General features: G+C 36.8%; 14 protein-coding genes across 14 annotated transcripts; 9 read left to right on the plus strand and 5 right to left on the minus strand.

The window, feature by feature from the left end:
• Nucleotides 1-18: 18 nt before the first annotated feature.
• On the minus strand, nt 19-1,968 carry C9374_012532 (uncharacterized protein; the record flags this gene model as incomplete). Its single annotated transcript, XM_044688309.1, has 1 exon — nt 19-1,968. The coding sequence occupies one exon, from the start codon at nt 1,966-1,968 to the stop codon at nt 19-21; it is 1,950 nt and encodes a 649-aa protein (XP_044554174.1).
• A 1,109-nt stretch (nt 1,969-3,077) lies between these two features.
• Nucleotides 3,078-3,542, minus strand: C9374_012533 (uncharacterized protein; the record flags this gene model as incomplete). Its single annotated transcript, XM_044688310.1, has 1 exon — nt 3,078-3,542. The coding sequence occupies one exon, from the start codon at nt 3,540-3,542 to the stop codon at nt 3,078-3,080; it is 465 nt and encodes a 154-aa protein (XP_044554175.1).
• Nucleotides 3,543-3,855: 313 nt separating this feature from the next.
• On the minus strand, nt 3,856-6,718 carry C9374_012534 (uncharacterized protein; the record flags this gene model as incomplete). Its single annotated transcript, XM_044688311.1, has 2 exons — nt 3,856-4,716; nt 4,787-6,718. 2 exons carry the CDS (start codon nt 6,716-6,718, stop codon nt 3,856-3,858), a joined length of 2,793 nt encoding a protein of 930 aa, XP_044554176.1.
• An 80-nt stretch (nt 6,719-6,798) lies between these two features.
• Nucleotides 6,799-7,188, plus strand: C9374_012535 (uncharacterized protein; the record flags this gene model as incomplete). The annotated part of the gene is made up of 2 exons (XM_044688312.1): nt 6,799-6,953; nt 7,002-7,188. The coding sequence occupies 2 exons, from the start codon at nt 6,799-6,801 to the stop codon at nt 7,186-7,188; spliced, it is 342 nt and encodes a 113-aa protein (XP_044554177.1).
• Nucleotides 7,189-7,303: 115 nt separating this feature from the next.
• Nucleotides 7,304-7,792, plus strand: C9374_012536 (uncharacterized protein; the record flags this gene model as incomplete). Its single annotated transcript, XM_044688313.1, has 1 exon — nt 7,304-7,792. One exon carries the CDS (start codon nt 7,304-7,306, stop codon nt 7,790-7,792), a length of 489 nt encoding a protein of 162 aa, XP_044554178.1.
• A 202-nt stretch (nt 7,793-7,994) lies between these two features.
• Nucleotides 7,995-10,067, plus strand: C9374_012537 (uncharacterized protein; the record flags this gene model as incomplete). Its single annotated transcript, XM_044688314.1, has 2 exons — nt 7,995-8,332; nt 8,390-10,067. The coding sequence occupies 2 exons, from the start codon at nt 7,995-7,997 to the stop codon at nt 10,065-10,067; spliced, it is 2,016 nt and encodes a 671-aa protein (XP_044554179.1).
• A 198-nt stretch (nt 10,068-10,265) lies between these two features.
• Nucleotides 10,266-10,841, minus strand: C9374_012538 (uncharacterized protein; the record flags this gene model as incomplete). Its single annotated transcript, XM_044688316.1, has 1 exon — nt 10,266-10,841. The coding sequence occupies one exon, from the start codon at nt 10,839-10,841 to the stop codon at nt 10,266-10,268; it is 576 nt and encodes a 191-aa protein (XP_044554180.1).
• Nucleotides 10,842-11,008: 167 nt separating this feature from the next.
• Nucleotides 11,009-13,252, plus strand: C9374_012539 (uncharacterized protein; the record flags this gene model as incomplete). The annotated part of the gene is made up of 1 exon (XM_044688317.1): nt 11,009-13,252. One exon carries the CDS (start codon nt 11,009-11,011, stop codon nt 13,250-13,252), a length of 2,244 nt encoding a protein of 747 aa, XP_044554181.1.
• Nucleotides 13,253-13,357: 105 nt separating this feature from the next.
• On the plus strand, nt 13,358-14,365 carry C9374_012540 (uncharacterized protein; the record flags this gene model as incomplete). The annotated part of the gene is made up of 1 exon (XM_044688318.1): nt 13,358-14,365. The coding sequence occupies one exon, from the start codon at nt 13,358-13,360 to the stop codon at nt 14,363-14,365; it is 1,008 nt and encodes a 335-aa protein (XP_044554182.1).
• Nucleotides 14,366-14,512: 147 nt separating this feature from the next.
• On the plus strand, nt 14,513-14,945 carry C9374_012541 (uncharacterized protein; the record flags this gene model as incomplete). Its single annotated transcript, XM_044688319.1, has 2 exons — nt 14,513-14,682; nt 14,768-14,945. The coding sequence occupies 2 exons, from the start codon at nt 14,513-14,515 to the stop codon at nt 14,943-14,945; spliced, it is 348 nt and encodes a 115-aa protein (XP_044554183.1).
• A 29-nt stretch (nt 14,946-14,974) lies between these two features.
• Nucleotides 14,975-15,694, minus strand: C9374_012542 (uncharacterized protein; the record flags this gene model as incomplete). The annotated part of the gene is made up of 1 exon (XM_044688320.1): nt 14,975-15,694. The coding sequence occupies one exon, from the start codon at nt 15,692-15,694 to the stop codon at nt 14,975-14,977; it is 720 nt and encodes a 239-aa protein (XP_044554184.1).
• A 184-nt stretch (nt 15,695-15,878) lies between these two features.
• On the plus strand, nt 15,879-19,004 carry C9374_012543 (uncharacterized protein; the record flags this gene model as incomplete). Its single annotated transcript, XM_044688321.1, has 3 exons — nt 15,879-15,895; nt 16,007-16,394; nt 16,455-19,004. 3 exons carry the CDS (start codon nt 15,879-15,881, stop codon nt 19,002-19,004), a joined length of 2,955 nt encoding a protein of 984 aa, XP_044554185.1.
• Nucleotides 19,005-19,212: 208 nt separating this feature from the next.
• On the plus strand, nt 19,213-20,144 carry C9374_012544 (uncharacterized protein; the record flags this gene model as incomplete). The annotated part of the gene is made up of 2 exons (XM_044688322.1): nt 19,213-19,332; nt 19,614-20,144. 2 exons carry the CDS (start codon nt 19,213-19,215, stop codon nt 20,142-20,144), a joined length of 651 nt encoding a protein of 216 aa, XP_044554186.1.
• Nucleotides 20,145-20,334: 190 nt separating this feature from the next.
• Nucleotides 20,335-25,646, plus strand: C9374_012545 (uncharacterized protein; the record flags this gene model as incomplete). The annotated part of the gene is made up of 3 exons (XM_044688323.1): nt 20,335-20,969; nt 21,031-22,745; nt 22,804-25,646. The coding sequence occupies 3 exons, from the start codon at nt 20,335-20,337 to the stop codon at nt 25,644-25,646; spliced, it is 5,193 nt and encodes a 1,730-aa protein (XP_044554187.1).
• Nucleotides 25,647-25,897: the final 251 nt, after the last annotated feature.

Here is a 25,897-nt window from a genome sequence, read left to right on the forward strand (position 1 = left end):
GAACTCAATCCTGATAGATTAAAAATCAGGTTGTTGAATGATTTGATCTTCCTCATTGCTCATTAGTCTTTGCAAGTGTGGTTGTATTTCCTTTGGATCAACAATCATTTTAAAATGAAGACCTTCTGCCATAACAAAAAATTCAGTTGGTACAACTTTCTTCCGACTTACGTCAAAAACATTCTCTATTTCATCTAAAAATTCAGCTGTTACTTGTTTTCGTTGTTCGTGCGTACTTTCAAGGTTAACCTTAAAGGCCAAGAATAAGCAAGCAGCAGCTATTCGTTTCCTGTTGGCCTTATGAACAAGATTCTTCAAAATCATTTTCTCAAGATAAACAAAAGCAACAGCCGCGATTGCTAATTCGTCTGGTCTCTCCCTCAGAACAACTTTCACAATTTTTCTTTTTAGATTTCTAATCTTGGATAGAGTTAATAAACAATTTTCATGCTGTTGTCTGAACTGTTCATTCAAATCCTTCTTTAAAGCTTTTGATTTTAAAAAGGGAATTGTTGAAGTCATTAAACCAGGGAATGTCATCACCTTTCTTTTGCTCGCTGTTCTGATATTTGGATCATCTAAAAACAATGGATCATATATCGATTGGGAAGGTTCTAAAATATAGCTTCTGTAGCTCGTTGGTTTCTTGCTATAAGTAATTGCCTCTAACTCCATTTGCTTATTGACTAACTCTTCCATTGAAAGCGTTGGAGGTTCCAGGTTAGCATGATCCAGAGGGGAGTTAGAAGTGCCAACGTTTGTGCTTGGTATAGGAGCGTTTCCAGGTAATGGTATGTGTTGAATTGTATTGGTAGGAATAGATTTCTTTGGTTTGATAAATGAACAAACTAAAAATGGTACTGGAGCCGACTTTTCCATGAAGTGTAAGCGACGTATATACTCGTCATCATTTGACTCTTCACTTTCTTTTTGATTGTCACTGTTACTGTCATGATCCTCAATATGAGTAGAGTTAAATACTTCTTCTAAAGAGGTAATCTTCTTGATTTGTTTTGGAAGAGTATACTTTGGGTGAGTAGGTGGACGTTTTGTTGGAGATGATGTTACATGATGCTGTGGTTGTGACGTTATTTCTGGCTTTGGAATCTCTTCTGCCTTTTTCATTGGAATGTTGCTCAAAAAATCGAGAGCCTTTTCTTTAGTTTTAGATTTGTTAGAATGATGATGATGTTTGGGATGATTAAGGTGTTGCTGGTGATATCTGTGGTGATGATGTTGTTTTTGATGTTCTCTTCCAGGTTCTTGAGGTTGATGATTGTTTGCCTTTGAACCAGCAGTAGTGGTGACATTGGAATTATTAGTGATTTTAGATCCATGTCCAATGATCGGGTTAGCAACGACTGTGGGATTACTTTTAGGAATATTTACAGTGAGTTTGTTTGATCCATTGTTGTGATTACCGTGTGATGAGTGTTCATCCGTTGGTTGTTCTACAAGATTTGATTTTTCAGAAATATTTTGGTCAAAAGAAGAGACTGTTGGAGCACCAGTGGTTGGTAGAGTGTTGTTTGTTGGTGTTGACGTCAAAGAACCAACGCTGGCTTTGCTTTCCCCTTCGCTATTGTTGTTGCTTTGTATACTATTAGTTGGAGATGCACTTGTAACATGCTGCTTGTTGTTGTTGTTGTTGTTGTTACTTGCGGGAATGTGTGTTGTAGGAATGTTGTTTAGAAAATTGAGTGCTCTTTTCTTCTTCTTTTCATGATTGGCGTTTCTATGAGTTTTACTGTGATGATTTGAAGATTTTTGGCTTGCTCCACGAGGATGGTTGTTATTTGTAGCATTTGGGGTTTGATGAACATGATTGGACGGGTTTGGAGGCTCTAAGTCGCCACTCGACCCCAAATCATCAGGAAGATCACTTCCAACAGCACTGCTTCTCGATGGATGAATGAAAGACGGCCTGGATGTTGAGGCTACCGACGATGTTTGGTAAACAATATTCATGATTTTGTTAGAAACGTTGATGATTGTTGTTGTTATTGATATTGAAAATAATTGATGATGCTTGATGATGACGGATATTGATCACCCAAATTCAATCTGGTGCTTGTGTAAGATCAAAGCGCTGCTTTTTGTTAGTTTGAATATTTGATTGGAAAGTGTTTGATTCCGGTGAAGAGCCTTCAACACTCAATTTGTGCGACGTGCGGAATGATGAGAATTTTCTATTTTTTTGGTGGCGTACAAACAACAGTCTTTTTATAGAATTTTGATTGTTTTGGAGTTGAATGGGTTGTTGAATTCCAGAAGCAACGTGAAATATCAATATTAAGAACTCGGTCTTAATAGAGCAGATCAAGGAATTATCTGAATGCTTACCTTGGAAAAATTCTTCATCATTAACTGTAAAGCCAGTCGCACCCCACTTTTGCAATTGCAAAAAAAAATGCAACTGTCTTGCCAACCCTGCATCCAAAACCGTGAAAACAAACGCAAATGATTTCACTTTTGAAAAAAAGTGAGACAACATCTACTCAGATCAATTCCTGATCAGACTTTAAATACTATTTGTAAATATATCCTTCTTGTAATGATGCGTTACACCAACACCAAATTCTATACAGCTGTCAACAATAAGATGAACGAAGAGGTGTATGTGCCATTTTCCGAGACGATATCTCATCTGATGGAATATTATCAGCTGTGGTATCACGATTTGAATGAATTTTGCTCTTCAAACTCCCTCTCAATCCATGAACTAACCACACCACAATGTAGTGATGACATGGCCAGACATCTAGTACACTTTTACGAGGAATCACACAAATTTATGGCTGATTTATGCTGGCAGCTGATGGAACTGATGAAGGAGTCTAAAAACCCCTTGTACTATCACTACGATCAGCTGGCAACTTTAGGAAAGCACCGCGTGAATAGCTTTAAGCTGCTGTATCACACGGAAAGGTATTATTATTACCAATCGAATTATGATTCCGATGATAGCGATCATGACCCCGATTTTATGTTTCTGTAAATTGATGCATTCTTTTTTCTTAAAGACATTAATTTGTTAATTAATTAAATTGAAAGCAATAACGCTACCGATTTTACGTTTATTCAATATTTACAGATCTGGTCTTCTTTTTTGGCTCTTCAACAATTTTTGGAACGCTCACTCTCAAGACTCCATGTTCAAGATTGGCCTTAATTGCGTCAAGATCAGCATTGGATGGCAAGTAAACAGTTCTTGAGAATGAACCGTGTGATCTCTCAACACAGTGATAAGTCTCGTTTTCTTCTCTTGATTCTTTCTTCATTTCACCAGAGACTGTTAGAGTTCTATGTTCCTCGTCGACATCAATCTTAATGTTTTCCTTGGTCATTCCAGGTACATTACAAACGATTTTCACTTCACGGTCAGTCTCGGAAACGTCAGTGGTAGGTCTGAAAACAGATACCAATCGATCGTCAGTTCTATCGAAGGCAGTAAAGAATGGATCATCAAAGAAGGTGTTCAACCAAGTGTTGTTGCTTCTTGGGTGAGCCTTGGTCAATTGTCTGTTATGGTGGTGAGACATACTTGTTCAAGTATTAATATTTTGATTTTTGTTTTGAATTTGTTGTTCTGAGGAGAAGACGCTGCCCAGCTCAATATTTATATCTTTCAAACTCTACATTCCGAGATGGCTTTTTTTGTTCCTGAAACAAATTTTACCAGGAATGGAAACACATGGCTGTATTGTTGCTGTACTCAAAAGGTCTGTATTTGAAATTCCGATTACAGCATCGGAATTGGTTCCTTCTATGTGACGATCATCGTTTGTTTATTTATTCCTGAGTCATGCAGAGATTTGAATTAAGAGTCGGAATTACACAACTACACAAGCGTGTCTACAATTCTGTCGTTGTGGAAGAAGTCTCTTCGTTATTACTTATTGCAGTCACAACTTGTCTTGAAAGAATAGGATGATTCTGAACACACTTCACTCGAGAGGCAAATGACAAGGTTGAAATGGTTTCAGAAATGCTCTTTCGATCAGGTGAAATGTTTGCAAACATGAGTGTCTTGGAATTTCCTCCAATCATTTCCTGCAGCATGAGAGTCAATTTTGAATTTCTGTACGGCACATGTTTTTGATGAACCGAAAGTGCTGCAATGACATCTCCCAGTGATGAAAGACTCTTGTTAATATGTTGAGCTTCCTTAAAACGTTCTCCTGTAGAGTTGGATTTTGAAACTCTTTCTGAGCCAGCCAAATCTACAAATGCAATCTTACTTTCTTTTCGGTAATGCTTTCCATTTGGATTCAATGAATTTGGCTGAGTGCTTCCTTCAATAATGAGCTTTATGGTAAATATTGTGTGTGAACGTGAGGAGTGGTCATTCATTTCTGTTTTATATACCTGTTTTGCCTCATTTCCTGCGTCGATGAGATCAAGCAAATCTTTAGGTGTATGGGCTATTATTTCTGTGCAGTTTGTCACAGACATTTTCCCGTTCTTTGATTGTCGTAATTGAGGTTTCTTCTTTTGAGTTGAGATCACATGAGTAAAGCGATGTTGAGGCTCAATTCCAGAAATAGATTCATCAAACAGATCGTACAAGTTATCCAAGTACAATTCCACCATGCTACAAGAAATTGAGAATGTTTCTCTTCTTGCCCCTGTTTGCTTTTCCAGAGTGTTGTACAAGAACTCTGCAGCGCGTTGTATCAATCCATGTTGTGTCTTGTCTCCATGAATTGTAAACGTCTAACGTAAGCATGGTGAGTTGAACATTTGTGAGCAACGAAAGTGTCAAAAATAACAAACATATTCTTACCTTTCCTGACCCTGTTTGGCCATATGCAAAAATACACAAATTATATCCATCAAGAGCACTTTGAATTAAGGGCTTAACGTGTTCAAACACATCTTCTTGATTGGCATTTTCATCTAATACTTTGTAAAACTCATGATTTTTCGATCCAAAATTTTGAGTGGCAACTGTAATTGTGTTGTCATCCTTAATTTCTAAACGCCCTTGCATTAGGTCGGTAGGTTGTTCATCTTCAAGTAATGGTCTAAGGCGTACAATTACTCGAATATTTCCCTTCATGTCTTCCACAAGGTTGTGTAATTGTTTTCGTTTTTTAACTTCTTCATCCATTAAATCTCTGAGAGAAGTATAACTAATCAGCAAGTCGTTGAACTTTTTCTCAATTAGAGCTTTTTCTTTGGCAGCCTCCATCATTAATGTAGCTGTATCGTAGTCGCCCCGAGTGAGTTTGGCAATTTGATTTTTCAATGTTTCTAAAGCCAAATCTGCAGACTCAACAAACTTTCTGTCACACTCAATTTTGTTATTGGCAACTTGGAGTTCAGTCTCTACTTGATCAATAACATTTTGAGCTTCAATTCTCTCTTGCTGTTGAGAAAGCTTTAGAATTTCAATCTCTTCAGCCCAATTTTTCAAAATCATTTCTTTTTCACGATTCCAACTCACTTGTTTTTCTAGCTCCAGCCTGTTCTTCCAAAATTGAGATTCTGTCTCCGCTGTTTTTTTAAGGGTGGAAATCTCTGTTTCTAATTTTGAGATAATTTTGTCTTTTTCAATTAAGATTTGTTGATTCTCTGACAGTGTGGTTTGTAATCTCAAAATTTCTTCTTGTTGAATAGATGTTACCAAATTTCTGCTCGAAGGATTAGTCGTTGACACATTTGCCACTTGGAGTAACTCTTTTCGAAGCCTAGTGTTTTCCGTCATTAACTCTTGTCTGTCTTCGTTTGCTTTCTGAAGAATTTCTTTCTTTTCTATTGCAAACTTTCTGGCCAGCTGCATCTTTTCTTCCAAAAATTGATTTTTTAAGTGTTTAACAGCATTTTCGAATGCTGAGTCTTGTATCACGTTAGTTGAGGATATATTCGAAGTGTCTATGGGCAATTTCTCAGAAGCATTGGATAAATTATTATTTGGTGGCAAGTTGGATGACGTACTAACTGTAGGTGACTCCTTAATTAACTCGTTCTGATGAACCTCTAGTTCTTGTGGTGGTTGTACATCAAATTGCATCTGTGGCGAGCGTTGAAGTAATGCCTCATTCTCGATTGATGTTGGAGAAGTGGCCCGTGAGGATTCTCTCTGTGACATTGGTTTTTCCATTTGTGCTTCAATCTTTGCTGTAACCTGCTTCTCGAAAAACTCCATTTGGGATACGTGTACAAGAAAAAGAACAGTGTTTTCGTTAAGGTCCAACATTCGTCCTGTCATAGTGTCATCAAGAGGCTTTACGGGCAGTACATCACGCGATGCATAGAGCGCCTGCTCTTCCACGGGAATGTTTACCACTCGGAATAAATTCGATTTAATTTTCGAAACTTTCAACTTGCTGACATCTTTGTGTTTGATGAGAATTTTGTAATTCTTTTGTGTAGACGTGCAATAGACGGTGAAGGAGAACTTGTTATTTTCTGTTGAGATGTTGGATGAGAGTTGTGGATCTGTTCCTTCCGAAAGGTTGTCTGTGGATGTTTGGCTGGGCGAATTATTTTTCTTTAAACTGAAGGACACCCTTTTAAAATTGGGAGTCTTTTGAGGGGTCTTTTCCGACTGCTGAAATTTGGTACTGTGGTTTAAATTCGAATTTCCTTGAACCTCGTTTTCCATGTCGGATGTTTGAGGTTCGACACGAACTACAGATTGTGATTTCATAGATTTTGTCCCTATCGGAGTGCTTACACTCTTTCTTAAACTCCATGCTCCTGTTTGATGCATTTTTATAACTGTTTTTCTTTTCTTAAGGCGGGGCAAGGAAATGAAATGAGTGGCGCCAAGGGAAATGAGCCTTACAAAAAATGGATCAAACTGAAGAAGCAGTAGCTACCCCTCTCTCATGCTTACATGGTTGGTATTTGTTGATATATTCCTGTATCAAAGTTGATTCATCTTTTTTGAAAGATTTCAAGCATGAAATTTTGAATCATATTGAAACAACCACAAAAGAACTCCAGTAAGTGGTTTAATGAGAATTATTTGAAATTCATAATCCGATTTTAAGAGAAATGGAAGAAGAATATCAAGCATTGAAACGATTTATCCAAACTGAGATTGATTCATGTTCAGAAGATCAAAATCAACTGCTTCAAGAAGCAGAAAATGTTCAAGTCAAGATTGCTGCTTTTTTAAAAAACCTTCAGTGCCATCTTCCGATGGAGTCTCTTTCCTCAAGAAAATATAACAATTGACTAAGAAGAAATATTCAATTTAATTGTTCATCCAACAATCTGAACAAGTAAATTCGCAACCCAATTGTTATTTGAAGTTCTTTTGGCAATTTTTTCTTTTAAAAAACAAGAAAAAATGAGAAGCAACATGAAATCTTTGCTTTCCTTGTCGAACAAGTTTGTGATGAACAACAACAAATCCTCACTCAACAAACTTTCTTGTGTTCAATATAGTTTTTATTCAACAGAGAGCAATACCGGACATGGAAGTTTAATTTCTGGAGTTCCTAAGGATCAACTTTCGAGAACTGTGAGAATTTATAGACCAAGTAAATCAGCCACACAACAAGGCATTTCTAAAACACTCAAGTGGAGAGTCGAATGGAAGAAGCACTCAGCACACGGAGAAGTATGGCATGATCCGATGATGGGTTGGAACGCTACCAATGATCCGCTAATGACAACCTACATGTATTTCAATTCTTTGGAGGACGCCACTGACTACTGCAAGAGACACGGTTTTGAATACGAAATTGAGGACCCAGAATCTAAAAAGAGTGTCGAACCGGAAGGAAAATCTTATGCTGCTAAATTTAAGTACAGAAAAGAGGAAGAAGATTGGTAAATTTTAAAACAACAAAATCATGAATTTATAATTGTGGAATTATTTATGGTAGCAGCGTGTTTAATTTTTGATTGTGCTCTGGGCACTTGTAATAAACATCAACATGATATCATTTGGATTGCTAGAGGTGTGATGTTTAAACAACTTAATTTAACTTTGCCATGATGATGACGTTATCGTGATTACGAAAGCAAAAGAAAAAATGAATTTTGCTTCCTTTCTGTCTCGAATTGAGACCACCATCGACAAGGCTCTCTCCACTTCAACAGATGCTTCTTCCGAAGCAACAACAACACAACAACAAAATGAAAACGTAAAAACTCCCAGCAAGAACGTATCTACTCCTGTCAAAAGCTCATCATTGACCAAAACGCCCTCGTCCGATCAAGTCAATAAACAACTGAAAACACCCACTACAACACAAACGACCAGTACTACCACAAATGTTGCGTTTAACCCGAACAGGTGTATTAGAGTCAAATTGAGTGATGCTTCGCAGGAAGATCCAGAAGTGAAGGAATTAAAAGAGCAAATAGAAGCGTATGTTTTGACAATTCAGTAACACTCAAGTAATAATTATTGAAATAATTATTTTAGATTAACCAAAGCTTCTGTATATCATCAGGAACAAAACGAGGAGTCATCTAAAACAATTAATGATTATTCGAATAAGATTAAGATTTTAGAAAAGGAAAAACAAAAAATTCAAACAAGCTTTGATGATTTAACCATGGAAACCAAGGAAAAAGAAAAACAATTCGAAACTCTCAAAGAAGAGTTCAGTACCAGACTTGGAAAAGAAGAAAACAAAACTGCGGTTTTGAGAAGAGACAAAGAACAGTTAAAGAAAGAGGTTCAAGCAAAAGAAAAAACTATATCGGACCTAACGTCACAGCTTGAAAAAGAAATTCAAGAAAAAGAAAATTTTAAGCAGCAAAAAGAAAAATTGGAACAACAATTAAAGGAACAAGAACAAAAGAAAACGGAAGAAAAAATTGAGTTACAAAACTCGCAAATCACATCCCATTTGAAACAAATAGAGTCCCTTGAAAAATCAGTCTCTGAATTAACAAATGAAAATGAACAAAATAAGAAAATAATTAAGGATCTACGAAAGGAGTATGACCTTGAGATTGAAATGAAGTTGGCAGAAGTAGTCAAGAAGCATGAAATTGAATTGAGCGATCTGCAGAAAACAATAGAACAATTGCGAGAAATGGTTTCATCTGTAAATAAGACAAGCGAAGAAAAATTAGATGTACTCAAAAAAGAAGCCGAGTCTTGGATGAAAAAGTATCGAGAACTTGAAGAGAGGTCTCAAGAACTTTTCACACTTGTACCAGATGCCACAAAGCCACTTTTGGAGCAAATCAATTCCCTCGAAAAAACTACAGCGGCCAAGACATCTTCGTTCACGGAGCGTGAGAAGAAGTATCAAGCCAAACTTCAAATAGCAGAAAATAGTCTCAAAATGTCAGAACAAGAAGTTACCAGATTAAACAAGCTTAATGATAGGCTAAAGCAAACAAATATGGAATTAGAAAAGGAGGCTTCGGAGTTGAAGGAGTCATTTATAGCCGAAAAACATAAAGCAGATCAGGAACGAACAAAACGACTGCAACTGGAAATGACTGTGAGCTCGTTACAGAACTCTTTAGCGAGAGTACAAGAAGAAAATAGATATTTGGATCAACAAATGACTGAACTAAACACGACAATATCCAAGCTTAACTATGAGATTGAGGTACTATCACAGAACACCCACCCATACCTTCACGAAAAACCTCAAAATCTTCGATCTTCAACAAATGCATCTCCAAAAACGCCAACCCCTGAAACGAACAGTCCTGAGTCTTTGCTGATTGAAAAACCTAATGACAACCAAGATACAGGATTAATGCCATCGTTAAATACTACCTCCAGTTTGGTTGCTCCAAGCGAATTAGAAGAAGAAATACGGCAAAAGGATTTAAAAATCAAAACGCTTTATGAGAAAATTAGAGAGTTGGAAGAAATTAAGGACGATCTGACAGAACGGTTGTCCATGTACAAACAAACTAATCAAACTCTTGCAAATGAAATTAAGGAAAAGGAAGTATTGGTCAAGCAAGCCAATGATCTGACCTATCGCTATGAGGCAGCTTTAGATTTGATTGGAGAAAAGGAAGAAACCCTTCAGAGCCTTCAAGAAGAGTTCAAATATGTGAAGGAGACTTTTAGAAATCAAGTTAATGAGCTTTTGAAAGAAATTGAAACACTCAAGGCTGTCAAGTAGGCGCCACTTCCAATACTTTTAAGGTCATGTGAAATATCTATGTCAGCTCTCAAGTCTTTCCATCTTTTGTGATTGCCATAAGCCCATCTATGAATTAGGGTGGATATCCAGTGGCAAGTCAAACTTTTCTCCGTATAAACTTCCACTTTGGTTGAGAAATATCTACCTTTACACTTGAGCTTTGGCAAGACTTGTTGATCATTCTGGTATGATTTGAGCTGTCACAAAAATGTAATTTCTAGTTTTCACTTCTTTCACTGTATCGACATGCAATCCAAACAATCGATCCAACCATAAATATCGAATCAGCCGTCCAACCCATCCAAAGAAAAAACTTCGTAAATATTCTGGGCTGTAATGTGTACGATATGTCTTCTTTCTAGAATCTCCATTTAGTACCACGGTTTCACCATCATTCAGCCAAACCTCAGCTGTGAATCCCTTTTTATAATTAAAATTTCCAAAATCTGGATTCGCAATCATTCTGCTTGGTCGATAGGTTGGTCGATCATACATGAGCAAATCTTCATCGAATAATTTATCTTCATGATAGAGAGGTTCATTTCCGATCATGTAATTATCATAATAACCTCTCCGATTTTGCATGCTGTTATAGTATGGGTCGGAATAATTATAGGGTGGAGTTGTGGGACCATAACCACCTCCACCATATGGTGCATCATTGTATAGATAGGAAGGAGCCATGCCAGTGTCGTATGATGATGGCACCATGGAACGGTTTCGAGAGGAAAAATTGGGTCGATTGAATGACATTTTTTAAAATCTTTGACGCGTTAGATGAAGAAGTCTCTTGGAATCGTTCGACGCAATTTGAAAGAGATCTCTGTCCCAGGTAGTATTAAGACTCGTTTCAACTGATTTACATGCACAAAATTTGAACAAAACAAAGATGGAATTCACACCTCACACAATTGTGCAAAATGTTGAACTCATCAAAGACACACAATCTCGACAATGAAAGTGCAGATCAAAATGAACCTCCAAAAACAAAAATGTCAACCAAAAACTCACACTTTACTCACCTACATCCAGATTTAATTTTGTACATCTTTGATATGCTGATTGTACAACCCAGAGAATTTGTGAACATTTTTTCGTTAAATCATCATTGGAGAGAATTCACTGAACATAATGAAGTGTTTTGGGAAAGGCAATTGTGTGGATTGTTGTACATGTTCGTTCGGAATGATCATCAACGCAACAACAACAATAACCACAACGATCCATCTCTAAAATCAAAACACAACAATCCATACGGAAACGAGATCGCTCACATCGATCACATTCAATTCTACAAGAAATACTTTTTCAATAGGACAGAAATGAACATTTTATTGAATCAGCATTCCATATTTCGATCGTTGTTCAAAGAAATGCATTCAAAACTATTGGATTTCATTCGAACGAAATCAATCATGATGCATGTTCAATTTAACAATGATGAACATGTTGTAACTGAGGTTCCCATAATGGATCTATCTTCACAACACTTGTCTTGTACCATAGAGAACTCTTTCCAAATGGATGACACTCATTCACGTGAATCATCGACACGGTTACATGATCCTGAAACAAGAATCGAACTTATCAAATCCATCTTCCTGTATTGTTACAACAGTATTAAGGCAAAGAAAAACGCCCAACGTCTAAAGGAAGAATTGCAATTGGTGACACAACACGATTTTAATTGGAGAAGGACAGGTATTTTCAATTGTGATTATTTTGACAGTTACAATGATTTTGAGTATCACTCGAACATTGTTGGAAGTGATTCTTTGACCTCAACAATAGCAGCTCAAAACATTGACCGTTATTGGAGGCTCTTGTTAAATTTACAAGAAACTGATGCACACAAGGTCATTCAATTACAAAAACGTTTTCTTATCAAGTGCACTCGTAAGAATCAAGGTCTTATTAAGGACATGGTTTGTGTTCTGAGAGAAACTTCTCGCTCCTATCATGACAGTGTGGTTCTTGAAAAAACACAAACAGTGTCCCAACAAGTTGCTCTGAATTGTATATTTGATTCTATTGTCCATCAATTGAGCTACTTGGAAAAAGAAGAGAGAATGAGAACGTTCAAATATCTGGTACTCACATTCATGATTGACTGTTTTTCACACCAAGATCTATTCATTGCAGCAAGTTGTTTCGAAAGCTTTAAAAACTATTTTCAGGCAATTTCTTACAAACAAGTATTTGAACAAACTTTAGATGTACACTACACTAAAATACGAAGACTGTCTATCAAAGCTAACGATGAGAGAAGCATCTTTTTATTGGAATACATGCTCAACACGATACGACTTTCAAGACCTTTGTTCAGCTCTTTGGTGTATAATCACAACACACTTTCTGATATTGCTCTGCCCTATTATTGCAGTTTGAGTGCAGAACCCACACTTCTCTATGTAGAAGACCCTGGGGATGAAGATTTTTTACGTCAATGCCTATTGAAATGTCGAAACGTGTATTTAAAGCATGGAAAGGACGAGAAGCAATTTTGGAAAGATGTCAAAAATAGCTTACGTTGTCTCTGTAGTATGGACATTGAAATATCAAAGTCACAGTTCATCATTAAGGAATTGTTTGCTTCTTTGAAAAATGTTGGCCTCTTAACAAAATCAAACATTGCTTCAGAGGCAAAGAAATTATATTTAAGAGCATGGCGAAATGGAAATTTAGAAACATGCATTGAATGGACCAAGTTCTTTGTTTCTGAATTTAACATCTCCCCAGTTAGGGTCACATATGAATGGACCACCTTTTCTTCATATTTCACAAAAGAAGAGCTTTTGGAATCGTCAAAAAACTTTCCTGAAATAGATAATAAGAAGAAAAAGTCATCAAAAGAAATTGAGTTTAAAGATATGGACTGTGATGTTATATGTCACATGAATCCAATTTGTGATTTTGTGTTATTGAGCGGAGTTGACACTTTGAAAGAAATGTTAAAAGATCAATTTCTTGCTCAATATTGGAATGACGTTGTGACTGTTCCATTTCTCTATGACACACTTTACCCTCGTCCAACCATAGCAGGAGATGAATCGCTTGTATATTGTTGTTATTCGTTTAACGATAACCACCGATTGTATTTAAAGAAAATGAAGCTGAAACAACTGATCCAGTTCCTTATTAACAAGAAGGAACCAAAGAATTAAAAGAAGAATATGCTTCATGGATCAAATTCAACACTCGACACCAAAATTAAGATCTTCCAAGCGACTTCCAATTCGAATTATTTTTGTCTATCCAAACACAAAAAAATGAAGCCGTTTGCCTATCGTGAGAGAGAGGAAGACGATTTTGAAATTATTGAAACGTATCAAAAGAAAATAAATCAGGCTCGTGAATCATCCTCTTCCGATAGTGATTTTGAAATAATAGAAACATATCAAGATGTGTTAAAAAGAAGAGAGTCTAAAAAGAATATTTATCCGCAGCCAAGCAACGGAATTGAAGCAGTTGGCCGTCCTCGGAATAGTATGAACAATATTGGTCAATTAATGAGCCCGAAAGGACAAATCAATAGGCCACCATCTGTTTCAATGAACAATACTGTAATATCATCCAATGTTTCAAATCTAGACAATTCTCAATTACATAACCACAGAAAAGCATATGTCATTTATGACTTCAAACCCGATTTTGAGTTGGAGTACATCAAACGAGTAGAACATGAAGTGAAAATGGAAGAAGAGGAAGAAAAGAGACAAAAGATCCAATTTAATTTACTGTTACAAACTCTGAACGCCAAATCAAACACAGAGCGAAATCTAATGTCACCAACATTAATTAACATCAATGAAAATATTATTCCTCTTCCGTCGCTCACAAATCCATCAAGACCCCCAAATTCTTCAACAACAACCGTTCCACAAAGCTCAACCCAAACTGTTCAAAGTTCATCAGGATTTACCTCGCCTAATTTATATTCATCATCATTTAATGAACCTACTTTTCCGACAGAAGCAGAGCGAGATAGTTATAATCATGCTATTGAAATTGGATTTTCTCCTGATATTTCCTTCTTTGCAACTGAAGCTTATAAAGGCGATAAAATTAAGATACTGGATTTTCTGGACAAACATAAACAGCTGTCAGAGATGAATTTTAAGGATTTAGATATAAGAGAAGCATTATTGTTGACAGATAGAAGTTTAGATCAATCTTTGGATTTGCTTGTTCAAAAATCGCCCAATCACTATCAACCTACTCCTAATTTCTACACCTCACCATCCCAACCCTCTAATTTGCACTATTTAAATTATTAACAATAAAAAATGATGACAATCAAACCTGAAAAACCACCTTCTTCCGAAAGCAAGAAACCTCCACAAAACAAAGACGGAGCATCCAGTCAACAACAAACTACTACTAAAAAGGACAACAGTAATGTTGCTTCTTTTCACCAACACACCATGAATTTTTTATACCAAGCTGCAATTTTTATGGCTCATCGGGGAGCAAATTGTTATGACTTGAAACATGATGACACGTCAGCACTAAACAATACCACTTTGGATTTGCAAGTAAGCAAACATTACTCTAATACAATGAAGAAAATAGCAAAGAAAAATGTTCTGAGATTGTATGTACAATTGTGAGAATGTCGGACCTTGAAAGGTTATTTTGTGAATTTTAATTGATTTTGCAATTCAACTAATTTTGAAAAGGCATTCCAACATCAAACGAACCGTTTGCAAAAAGTGTGGAATGGTTTTTATTCCAGGAAAAACATGTACAGTAAGAGAGGTGGAAAATGAAAATAACAAACAATTATATACAGAGTACAAGTGCAACTCGTGTCAATTTTCAAAAAGATACCTAATTCCCAAACTCAGTAATCGATAATTGCAAATGAACAATATGAAATTAAAGTGTTACACCATTCCAAAGTAAAGCCTACAATTCATAATTTCAAAAGTAATCATTCTACGTGAAATGTTTGATATATTACAATTGGGAAAGAATTTAGCTTCACATCTATAGTCTATTTTTTGCTCGGAAAACTTCATCAGAGCACATTGATTATGAAGAGCTCTATAATTTGTTTGGCGATCAATTTGCAGAATAATTTTTCTTGAATTGTTGGAAGATTCACTCTCCACAAATCCATCAATTACAGTTATTTGTTCAGTATTTCCTTCCTTTACCGTATTCGATTCAATGATTTCAAACGAATAATTTCGTAGAGTTTCATTCTTATAAATAGAAAGAGTATATTTCTTCTTTCCGAATTTCTGATGCCATTGACATTGTGCAGTGCAACAGCACATATTGCTTGAATCGGTAGAGCTATCACATTCACATAGTTTGGGTTTGATGAAGTGATAAAAGCCACAAATGGACTCGAGAAATTGATCTTGCGTTGTTGTTGATATTTGCAAAATGCCTGTTTGATGTTGTTGATTTATCCAACCGATTGATGATCCTGCATCATGATGAATGTGTGGATATATTGGTACAATGTTTGTTTGTTGTTGGTGGTGTATGTGATGTTCCGTGGTGCATGATGTCAAGGATGCTAATTTCTTCTTTTTGATTCGCATGGTTGGAAGCAGCGAAGTCTCAGCAGAAAAATTACCAAAACTTCGTTTCATTTTTTTCTGGCGTGAATTGGAATTTTTAGCGCTGAGAATTCCGTGCTCTGTTTGTTGTTTCGAATTATTATTGCACATGCAGCAACTGGTTGGTATCTCATCAAAATGTTTTGAACATTGGTAAAGAATGTGTTGTTGAGATTGGGGCCATGAATGGTTGGACCACAATCTCAACAGCAAAAAAATGAGTAAATTCGAGTGGTAGGTAACATGGCAATGTTCCTCTGCTTTGCAAAAGATTTTTTATAAACTCCGTTGTTGGTCTATCTATGAAAATCATGATAATAATTTTTAATCATGATGGGCATATAGGAAGCCTAAAATCCGTAATTACAAAACCGAAGAAATAGATATCAATAATAATGATGCCAGTGGGACGGTAAAATTGGGAAATGTGCAAACAGCCGATCATCCACTGTCGAACAAGAAAAAGAACAATGCTGTCAAAGTGGTGATGACTTCCAATAGTAATACTTCATCAGACCCTCTTTCAGGATCGGATCCTTTGAGAGGAGGGTCTTCATCTCCATATGTTGACCCTTTATCAGCAAGAATGGATCATCAGCCATCTTTGATTATTACTGGCCAACTAAATAGACAAATTGGATCCAGACAAAAAGCTGGTTATCTTAACTGGGCCTATAAGAAACAAAAGTATCTTAAAAAGTACACCACAGATAAGAACATTCCGATTATTTCTGTATGTTTGTTATAGACACATTTCTTTTACTAATTTAATTTCAAACATCCTAATACTTAGAATATTATGGAAGAGGAGGAAGGAAAAGTTATCAAACTCGAAGACAGATTGAAAATGAGATTGGATGAATTAGACAGAGAAGAAAAAGAACAAGACACACAATACATGGCTCAAAAAGACTATCTTAGGCATTTAGAAAAGCTCAATGAAGAGTTAAAAGATGCATGGAACGTTCAAAATGACCGTGTGAAATCTCTCAAAATCGTGATTAAGTGCTCAAAAATTTTGGGAAGAAACACTGTTCCTCAATTCTATCCAAGCATGTTCGTGTTGGTGAGCGAGGTTTTAGATACTTTTGGTAAATTGATTTATAAAAGAATTGCAGAGAAAAACTCAAAGACAGACCCGATTACAGGAAAAGTAATTTCAAAGTTGCCCAAGAATTTTACTGTTCATGATGTCACCGAAGATGCCAAAGAAGTTTGTAGAAATTGGCACTACAAAGTCGCATCTATTCGTGAGTTGCTCGGAAGAGTATATCTTGAAATGACCATCCTTTCAAGTTACAAATTCTTATATGAAGGAGATCAAAGGCTCAAGAAAGACTTGGTCAGACTTGCTAAAGAAATAAGAGGTATTGGAGATCCTCTAATTGCTAATTATGCTCGCTGCTATTTAGCAAGAAAAGGGTTTGAATTATTGCCTGATGAGAAGGATTATTTAATGATTTTATTCGACGATTTTGTTTATACCCAACAACAATTTGAAGAAGAACATTTCCAAAAGTTCCTCAACAAAACTGGTATTAACAGAGGCCAATATATGGATCTGTTAGCGCCTCCTTTGGATTGGATTCTTGAGGTTTTGGGAAAAGATGCTGGTGAGCCATTATTCCACAAAGTTCTAGATAGATATCAAAAAGAAGGAAAATCAAGCGCTATTTTCTTGAATAGTATTATCAGCTCGTTTGAAGCCCACTTAGTTTCTCAGGCAGCATCAATATTAATATATGAAATTAAGCAATGTGATGATTCATTACCAAAGCATCAACTTTTTAAATCTCTTGGAGAACAATTTTGTGTTTGCCCTCCTGAGGACAGCCACAAGTTGGAACTTTTGAACGAGATCTGGAAATTTGTGACCGCTATGAAGGATATCAAAGATTACATTTCAGTTGTGGAAGTTTTCATAGAATTTGTTTGCAAGTCATTCACTTTGAAAGAGGTTAACATTTTGATGAAAGACTTGTTGAACCACCTCAAATCTAGCGGTTTGACAACATTTGAAACGGTAGAAGAAGAGATTCAAAACATTCTTCTTACGGTTTTAGAGAACACTGGCGATTTTATTAAGGTATTCAACCTTCAACAATTTTTACCTCTCTTTGACATGCTTTCAACAACTAGAAAGGTTCAAGTCAGCAAGGGAATGCTCAAGGCGTTTGCAAAAAGAAAGAGCGCAACCGCTGCAGATCCAGTTGTTATTAGCTCATTGTTCGATCTTGCCATTACCGTTCATGATTCTGTGAATGCTCTTTCCGAAGAGTTTGAGAAAGAGGAAGTTTGTGAGGCATTGGTTGGATTTGTTAATGGCATTGATTTTGGTATGGCTCTCGAGAAACAACTTAACTTTTTCACCGATTGTAGACGATCTTTTTCCATGTTTGACAGAATTAACGAAGCTCTAGTCATCAAAACTTTAAACATGATTGCAAAGACCTACAAGTTTGTTAAGGCTCAACACACATCCAAAACCAGCTCTTTTGTCAAAGCATGTGTGTCCTTCTGTCATATTACTATTCCATCGCTTTCAAACTTATTCAAGAGAACCAAACTTTTTGTTCTTAGTGGCCAATATGCTGTTATGAACAATTTACTTCCACAAGCAAATGCTCTCTTCAAGATTGCAATCGAAACAATCACCAACATTCCAAGAATTGAGACTCTTCCCGATAATACAGTTGTAGATAACACAGAAGAATTAGTCTCCATGATTTGTTGGATTTCAAGCTGCTTTGTCTCCGTACCAGGACATCCAGAACAAGGACCATTCTACCTCATGAGAGGTCTGTTAAATCTTATTCAAGAATATAATTGGGGTACTGGATCTGATGCAAAGATAAGACTTTTTATTTATACACTCTCTACTTTGAGCGCTCTTTCACAACAAACGCTTCCATATCGATACACTGGTGTCAGTAGCAATGACGAATTGTTTATGGAAGACGATGATTACAAAGAACAATTAATTGCAATTGGAAATACCATCATTGAAAAAGCTGTAGAAGAAATACTTGCTCTGGGCACAGATGAAGATTTCTCATCCAAGAAAAAACAAGCCCTTTGTGCTGCTGAACTGCTAAATAGCATTGTATTTCTATCTTCTCTGAACAACAAACTGTTAGACCTCATTGGAAAGTTATATACACTTGCAAAAGGTGATGATAAGGCATTCAAGATCTTTGCTCATGTGAAAAATGCTGTCAACACATTGGCCAACGCTGAGCGGACCCAAGTCATTGGCTATTCTTCCAAAGATCCCATCATGAAAAAGCAATTCAAACAAGATAAGCAGCAATTTGCGATTGTTTGCCAAGTTTTTGGTCAATAGAGTCTTGTTAACGATCTCTCATAAAAATTTCAGTATTCACCATTCTCTCACATTCTGAAACATCAAAAACGATCTGAGTTTTCCACTCTCCGCTGTGGTCCGGCTTCAACCAATGAGAGCATTGTGAGCGGATTGTAAACGCACAACAACTCCAATAGCACCTCTTTTGTCTCTCTGCCAACTGTCAAAATGCTTTACGCTCAAAAAAATGAAATCAATCATTTGCTTTGCTCTTTTATTGATCGCAGCTGTGTGCTTTGTCAGTGCTGACCAACATTGCCTCGACAAGCAATTCACTGCTTCCATCTTGTTGATGGATCCAAAGAAGGTATGTTTGGTTTCACCCAATTGAAATGATCCTGATGAATTTATATTGTGTGTTGTCCATAATCATCATCATATCGGTCGGTGTTCACACAACGTTGTGTATACTCACACAAATCACATATTCCATCCCACAACATCACTCTTTTTATCAACCAAATCATTCTTCACACTCTTTCGAACAATATGATACCATGGAATGAATTACAATATCAAACATTTCTATAAAACATCATCATTACTCACACACTCTCTCGTACGCACACACACGCACACGAATGATAGCACTATGATGACTTCCATAAAGTCTACTATGATGCTGCTCTCCAACAACAAAGAATTGACATTCACGAAATGGATCCTCAAGATAAGCACGTTCAAGTCTTCTTGAAGCACAACATTGGTAAAATGTATGTCTATGATGAATCCACTAGAACATGTACCTCTCATCCTCTCCAAGGTAAATTGCCAGCTTTCTGTCTTGCCAACAATGCTACCAAAGTTGATCAAATTACTATTGGTGGATCATTGAAGGCTGATGTGTGGGAAGAAAAGGTCTTTGGATGGAATACTCGTTTGATTTTGGCTGCCAATACTTATATTCCAATCAATATTTTGACAAAGGGAGGTCATTTGGGTAATGCCATCTTTGAAGAATGGGTTGATTTCACTAACTATGTTTCAAGCCCAGCAGTTTTCAACTTGCCAAGCCCATGTTTGAACTTGCAAGATAACAAGAGAGGATTCGATGAAGTCAATGGTAATTTGATTGAACAAATCAATAGACTCAACAGTCCTTTCACCAAGAATCTTTAAATGGTTCCGTAGTAAAGATTTTGTTGCTTCGAATCGTACGTGGAAATATTTCTGAACTTCTCTCCAGATTGTAGCAACTAAAAATGTGAAACAGAATAGAGACGACTTCAGCGGTTAACCCATATTTTTTCAAATCTCAACACAAAATTTGTCAATCGCTTCGTTCTTATTTTAAGTAAAAAATAACATCATGAGAACAATTCTCACGATACTTCCGAACAATAGTTTGATGAATAATTCACTGTATGGCTTGCTGAGAGAAGCCATGCAAACCAAAACCACGTCCACGGTGGACTTTTTTGAGAGAAAATATGAAATTCTTTCAAAGTTCAAAGAACAAGATCATGAAGGAATATTGGAACTATTTGAACAGGCACAAGAAGATTTACGAAGCGACCGAGAGATCGTTCTTCAAGCACTGGGAGCCAATATGCAATGCATCAAATATTGCCCGAAAAATATTTTGTCTGATCGAGAAATCATCAAGATGGCAATTCAAAGCGATGGAGAATATTTATCTTTGGTCGAAAATACAGAGCTTGCAAAAGATTATGAGCTAGTCTTTTTGGCTTGTTGTTGTTCAAATACATCAGCACTGTGTTATGCTGATGAAAGTTTGCGAAATGACAAGGATTTCATATTGAAAGTCATCCAAAATTGTTCTGGAAATGCCTATGTTAATCATCTTGGGGATGACTTGCTCAATGATAGAGAAGTAGCTCTCGCTGCTGTTTCTATGGATGGTAATACATTCAGAAGATTCTCTGACGATATTAGAAATGATAGAGAGATATTTCTGAAGGCCGTCAGAAATGCACCACAATGGTATGTACACATTTTGGTAGAAAGTTTCACATTATTTGAATACTGATTGACACAACTCTAGTATTGCTAATGCAGGAGATGACATACGGTATGACCGAAATATGGTGTTGAAAGCTGTGACACTGGGATGTGATTTGAGTAACCTCCCTTCACAGTTTGCCAATGACAGAGAAATTGCTACACTTTGTATTAAACAAAATGATTGGTCGTTTGTCAGTGTAGGTGAAGATTTGCAGAAGGATAGAACGTTTGTCATGGAAGCAATAAGATATGGCTGTTCATTATCATACATGAATAACGAATTTACACATGATAAGGAGATTGTATTGTTAGCCATCAATTATAACGGAGGCGAGAGTATTAGATATGCCTCTGATGAGTTAAAAAACGATCATGAGTGCGCAATGGCTGCCATACGAAGCCAAGGCTTTGCTTTTAGTTTTGTTGGTGACCAATTCAGATCTAATAAGGAACTTGTTTCTAATATTTTACAAGAAAATGGCTACTTATTTAAAGAACTTTCTGACGAGATGAAAGCTGATAAGGAATTGCTCTTTATTGTATTAAATGGATCAAATCCACATGAACTCATGTATGCAAGCCCGGAGCTTAAAGGTAACAGAGATGTAATTAAGGAAGCTGTAACAATTTACGGCCATTGCTTGCAACATGCTGCAACTGAACTGAAAAACGACTTTGAAATTGTAATGGAGGCTGTGAAACATGGAGCATCGCTTGAATATGCTAGCGCCGATTTGCGAGATAATTTTGAAATATGTCAAGAAGCTCTCTCTCACTCTTCAGAAAATTATAGACATGTTGGACCTTTGATGCAGAAAAATAGAGATTTAGCAATCCAAGCCATCGATATCTATGGATGCAACTACGCATATATTGATGATAGCTTAAAACAAGATGAAGAACTAGCTTGGAAGGCTGTGACTTCTTATGACGGTTATGGCTTGAACATTACTGATTATGACGAAAAATTCCAGCATGATAGGAATATCATGCTCGAGTTAATTAAGAAGCATCCTAGCCAATTCGAGTATTTATGGAAACCTTTTAAAAGCGACATTGAATTTATTACACATGCTGTACACCGTGATGGAAATACTCTGCAATACGTACCAATGGCATTTAAGAAAGATCGAGCACTCATCAAACAAGCAGTGAACGCTGGCCTCTATTATACTTACCTTCCATTAGAATTTAAACAAGACATGGAAATTTTGAAATTGTATGCCAAGAGAAGATCCTTGCATTTCTATCCATCCTTAAATGATGAGTTGAAAAGCAACCCTGAAATAATCAAAGCAGCACTCCACTCAGGTGTGCCTTTGTCATCCATTCCTCTAAAATTTAGAAAAGATAAGAATATTTGTTTGCAAGCATTACATTCTCAACCATCCAATTATCAATATTTACCACAAGAATATGCTTCAGATCGAGAATTTATTCTAAAAGCGGCCTGTGGTAATTCAATAATTCAATATGCAGTAGAATGGAATAACGATGAGGAAATTGTTATGGAGTGTGTTAAGAGAGGTGGCTATTCCCTTGTATATGCTTCAGATGCCCTCAAACAAAATCGCGAAATTATTATGGAGGCTTTGAGGAGAGATCCCTCTGCTTTACAAAAGCTTGATGATATGTTCAAGAGAGACAAACAACTTGTGTCAATAGCGACCTTGATCAGCCCCTATTATATCAGATATGCAGACTCATCTTTGAAAAGGGATAAAGAATTTATTCTTCAGTTGATAGAGCAAGGTGGTTTGTCCTTATATGAGCACGTCGATGAGGACTTTAAAAATGACAAAGGCATTCTCAGGAAAGTTCTTACACAATCCATACATGTTTCGGTATTCAAGCACTGAGTTGAAGCGAGACAAGGAGCTTACACTTCTTGCCGTGACTTTTGGTGGCTTCTCAGTATTGCCTTTTGTGAAAAGTGAATTCAGAGATGATCCAGAAGTTATTGAGCGAGCTCTTGTTGATAGCAGTGACAGCATGAAATATGCCAGCAATAGACTGAAACAAGATGAACAATTTGTGATGAGAGCCCTTCGAATTTCTCCATCCTGCATTGAACACGTTCATGATAGATTTAGAACAGATCTTAAGCTTGTTAATAAGTTGATTGAAAACAATTATCAATCTGGTATTGGTCTTTTGCAAATGCCATTACATATGAATCATGATCGAGAAATTGCCAAGATAGCCATTGAGGCGGACGCCCTCGATTATCAATGTACGCACTCTACACTAAGAAAGGATAAGGAGCTTGCCATGCTTGCTGTTACACAAGTTGGATCATTGCTTCGATATGCAGACCCAACTTTAAGGAAAGATCGAGAGATTGTTATGGCCGCTCTGAGAAACGACCCACTGGCTTTGGAGTATGCCTCGAATGAACTCCAAGACGATTATGAACTGGTAGATATGGCAATCAAACGACGTGCAGATGCCTTAGAGTATGCAAGTGAGAGACTTCGAAGTGACCGCGATCTTGTTTTGAAAGCATTCAAATACGGACCTGAATCAAACTACGAAGCATTTAGCCATGTCAGCGCTAGTTTGAAAAACGATAAGGAAATTGTGATTTATGCTGTGAAAAAACATGGTTTATCACTGCAATATGCATCTCCTTCATTGCAATGCGAAAGAGAGATTGTGTTGGCTGCTGTAAAACAGAATGGTGAGGCTTTAGAGTTTGCTTCTGAAGATTTACGAAAGGATCCTGAAATTATCAGAGAAGCAATACGGCAAAATGGAAAAGCACTGGATTATGTTAGTACAAAAGTTGACAAATCCTTGATCGTTCTTGCAGCTAAAACATATGATAACCTTTCGGAATCGATCGATCATGACATGCTAAACGATGAAGACGTCGCCTTAGAAATGCTACAATGCAATCCATATAAATTTAGAATAATGGGACAAAAAGTACGCTACCATAGAACCATTGCACTCACTGCTATCAAAATCCGTGGTGATTCCATTTACTACACATCCCCCGAGATGAAGCGTGATAAGGAATTCATTCTACATGCTGCTTTGAAGGACGAACATACTCTCTTATATTGTTGTGAAGAATACAAGAAGGACAGAGCGTTTGTTTTGGATTTAGTCAAACTGAATGGACCAGCTATACGATATCTTGATGCCTCCTTCAAGAAAGACCGAGAAATTGTACTAGCAGCAGTGTTACAGAATGCTCATTCCGTGCTATATGCTGATCCGGTCATGTTCAGTGATCGAGAAATTGTCTTAACTGCTGTTAAGAATGGATGTTCAGAAGTTTTCATTCAAGCTTCTGAAGAGTTACGGAAAGATAACGAAATTGTACTTCACGCCATCATGAAGCCCAAATTCATCTATTTTTCAAAACTGAATATTTTTCAAGATTGGGATCTCTTGAAATCCATTGTGCCATTACGTCCTGATGTATTGCGTTTCGCTCCTGATGAGGTACGACTTGACAGAGATTTTATACTTGGCGTGGCACAACACTCTGGAAGCGTGTTATTGTATGCAGACGAATCATTCAGAGACGATCGAGAAATGGTGTTGGCAGCTGTTCAAAACTATGGCATGGCGATCATGAGTGCAAGTTATAGACTTCGAAATGATCGAGAAATTGTCTCACAGGCCATTCAAAACAATGGAGAGGTACTGAGCTACATCAGTTGCCCTGAATTGAAATATGATAAGCAATTGATTTTGCAAGCCATTGATAACTGTGATCATCCTTATTTACGCCAATGCTTGGACCTTAAAGATAGAGAGATAATATTAGCACTCGTTAAAAAGAGTGGGTACTTATTCAGTCAGATACATGACATCTTTTGGGAGGATAAAGAAATTTTGACAGAAGCCATCAAAAATTGTCCATCCGTTCTTGCATATGATCACCATTTCAATTTAAGGGAGGATCGAGAATTCATGAAAGAAATGATAGAAAAAACCGAAGTAGCTCTTTTATATGCTTCTGACGCATTGAAGTCTGACAGAGAGTTTGTGTTGAATGCAGTTATGAAGAATGGAAATGCTCTCAATTATGCCGATGTTAAATTCATGCAAGATCGAGAAATTGTCAAAATGGCACTTCAAAACGGTTTGACTCCCATTCCATCTCATTTCAAGAATGACAGAGAATTGATCCTGACTGCAGTTAAGCACAATGGTGAGATATTAGCAAATATAACCAACCCATCACTATTGAAGGACCGTGAAATTGTTCTAGAAGCAGTCAAAAGCGAAGGTAAAGCTTTGCAATATGTGAGAGTAGAATTTGGAAAAGATGTAGAAATTGTGACGACTGCTGTCAAGCAAAATCCACAAGCCTTGTCTTATTCAATGTTGAATCTTTCGGATGACGATGAATTGATGAACGAACTTGTTGAAAAGAATGAATTTGCTCTATTACATGCCTCTTATCGACTTCAACATGAACGAGAGTATGTTTTGAAGGCTGTGAAAGCACACGGGCTTGCATTGCAATTTGCTCTCTTTGAATTTCGTAAAGACAAGGAAATTGTATTGGAAGCACTCAAACAAAATGTGGAGGCCAAAACCTTTGTACATTTGGACTTGCTGAATGATGAAGATGTGAAAAGAATAATTTTAGAGAAGAATAAGGAAAAGCTGAAAAACCACCAAATCAAAAAGTAGTACTTCATTCGTTACTTTTAATATAATACCAATTTCAGCGCTTATTTCAAACATCTAAGTAAGAACACAGAATTTTGGTACTTGTTAAATGGATCAACAACATTGCGCTTGGGTATTGAACGGCTACGGCCATATCACGATGAATGCACCTCATCCCGTCCGATTTGAGAAGTTAAGCATCGTCGAGCTGCATCAGTACTGAGGTTGGAGACAACTTGGGAACCTGCAGTGTTGTAGCCTTTTTTACCATC

This window comes from Naegleria lovaniensis, assembly GCF_003324165.1.
Source record: "Naegleria lovaniensis strain ATCC 30569 chromosome Unknown tig005, whole genome shotgun sequence".
Lineage (NCBI taxonomy): Eukaryota > Heterolobosea > Eutetramitea > Acrasida > Naegleriidae > Naegleria > Naegleria lovaniensis.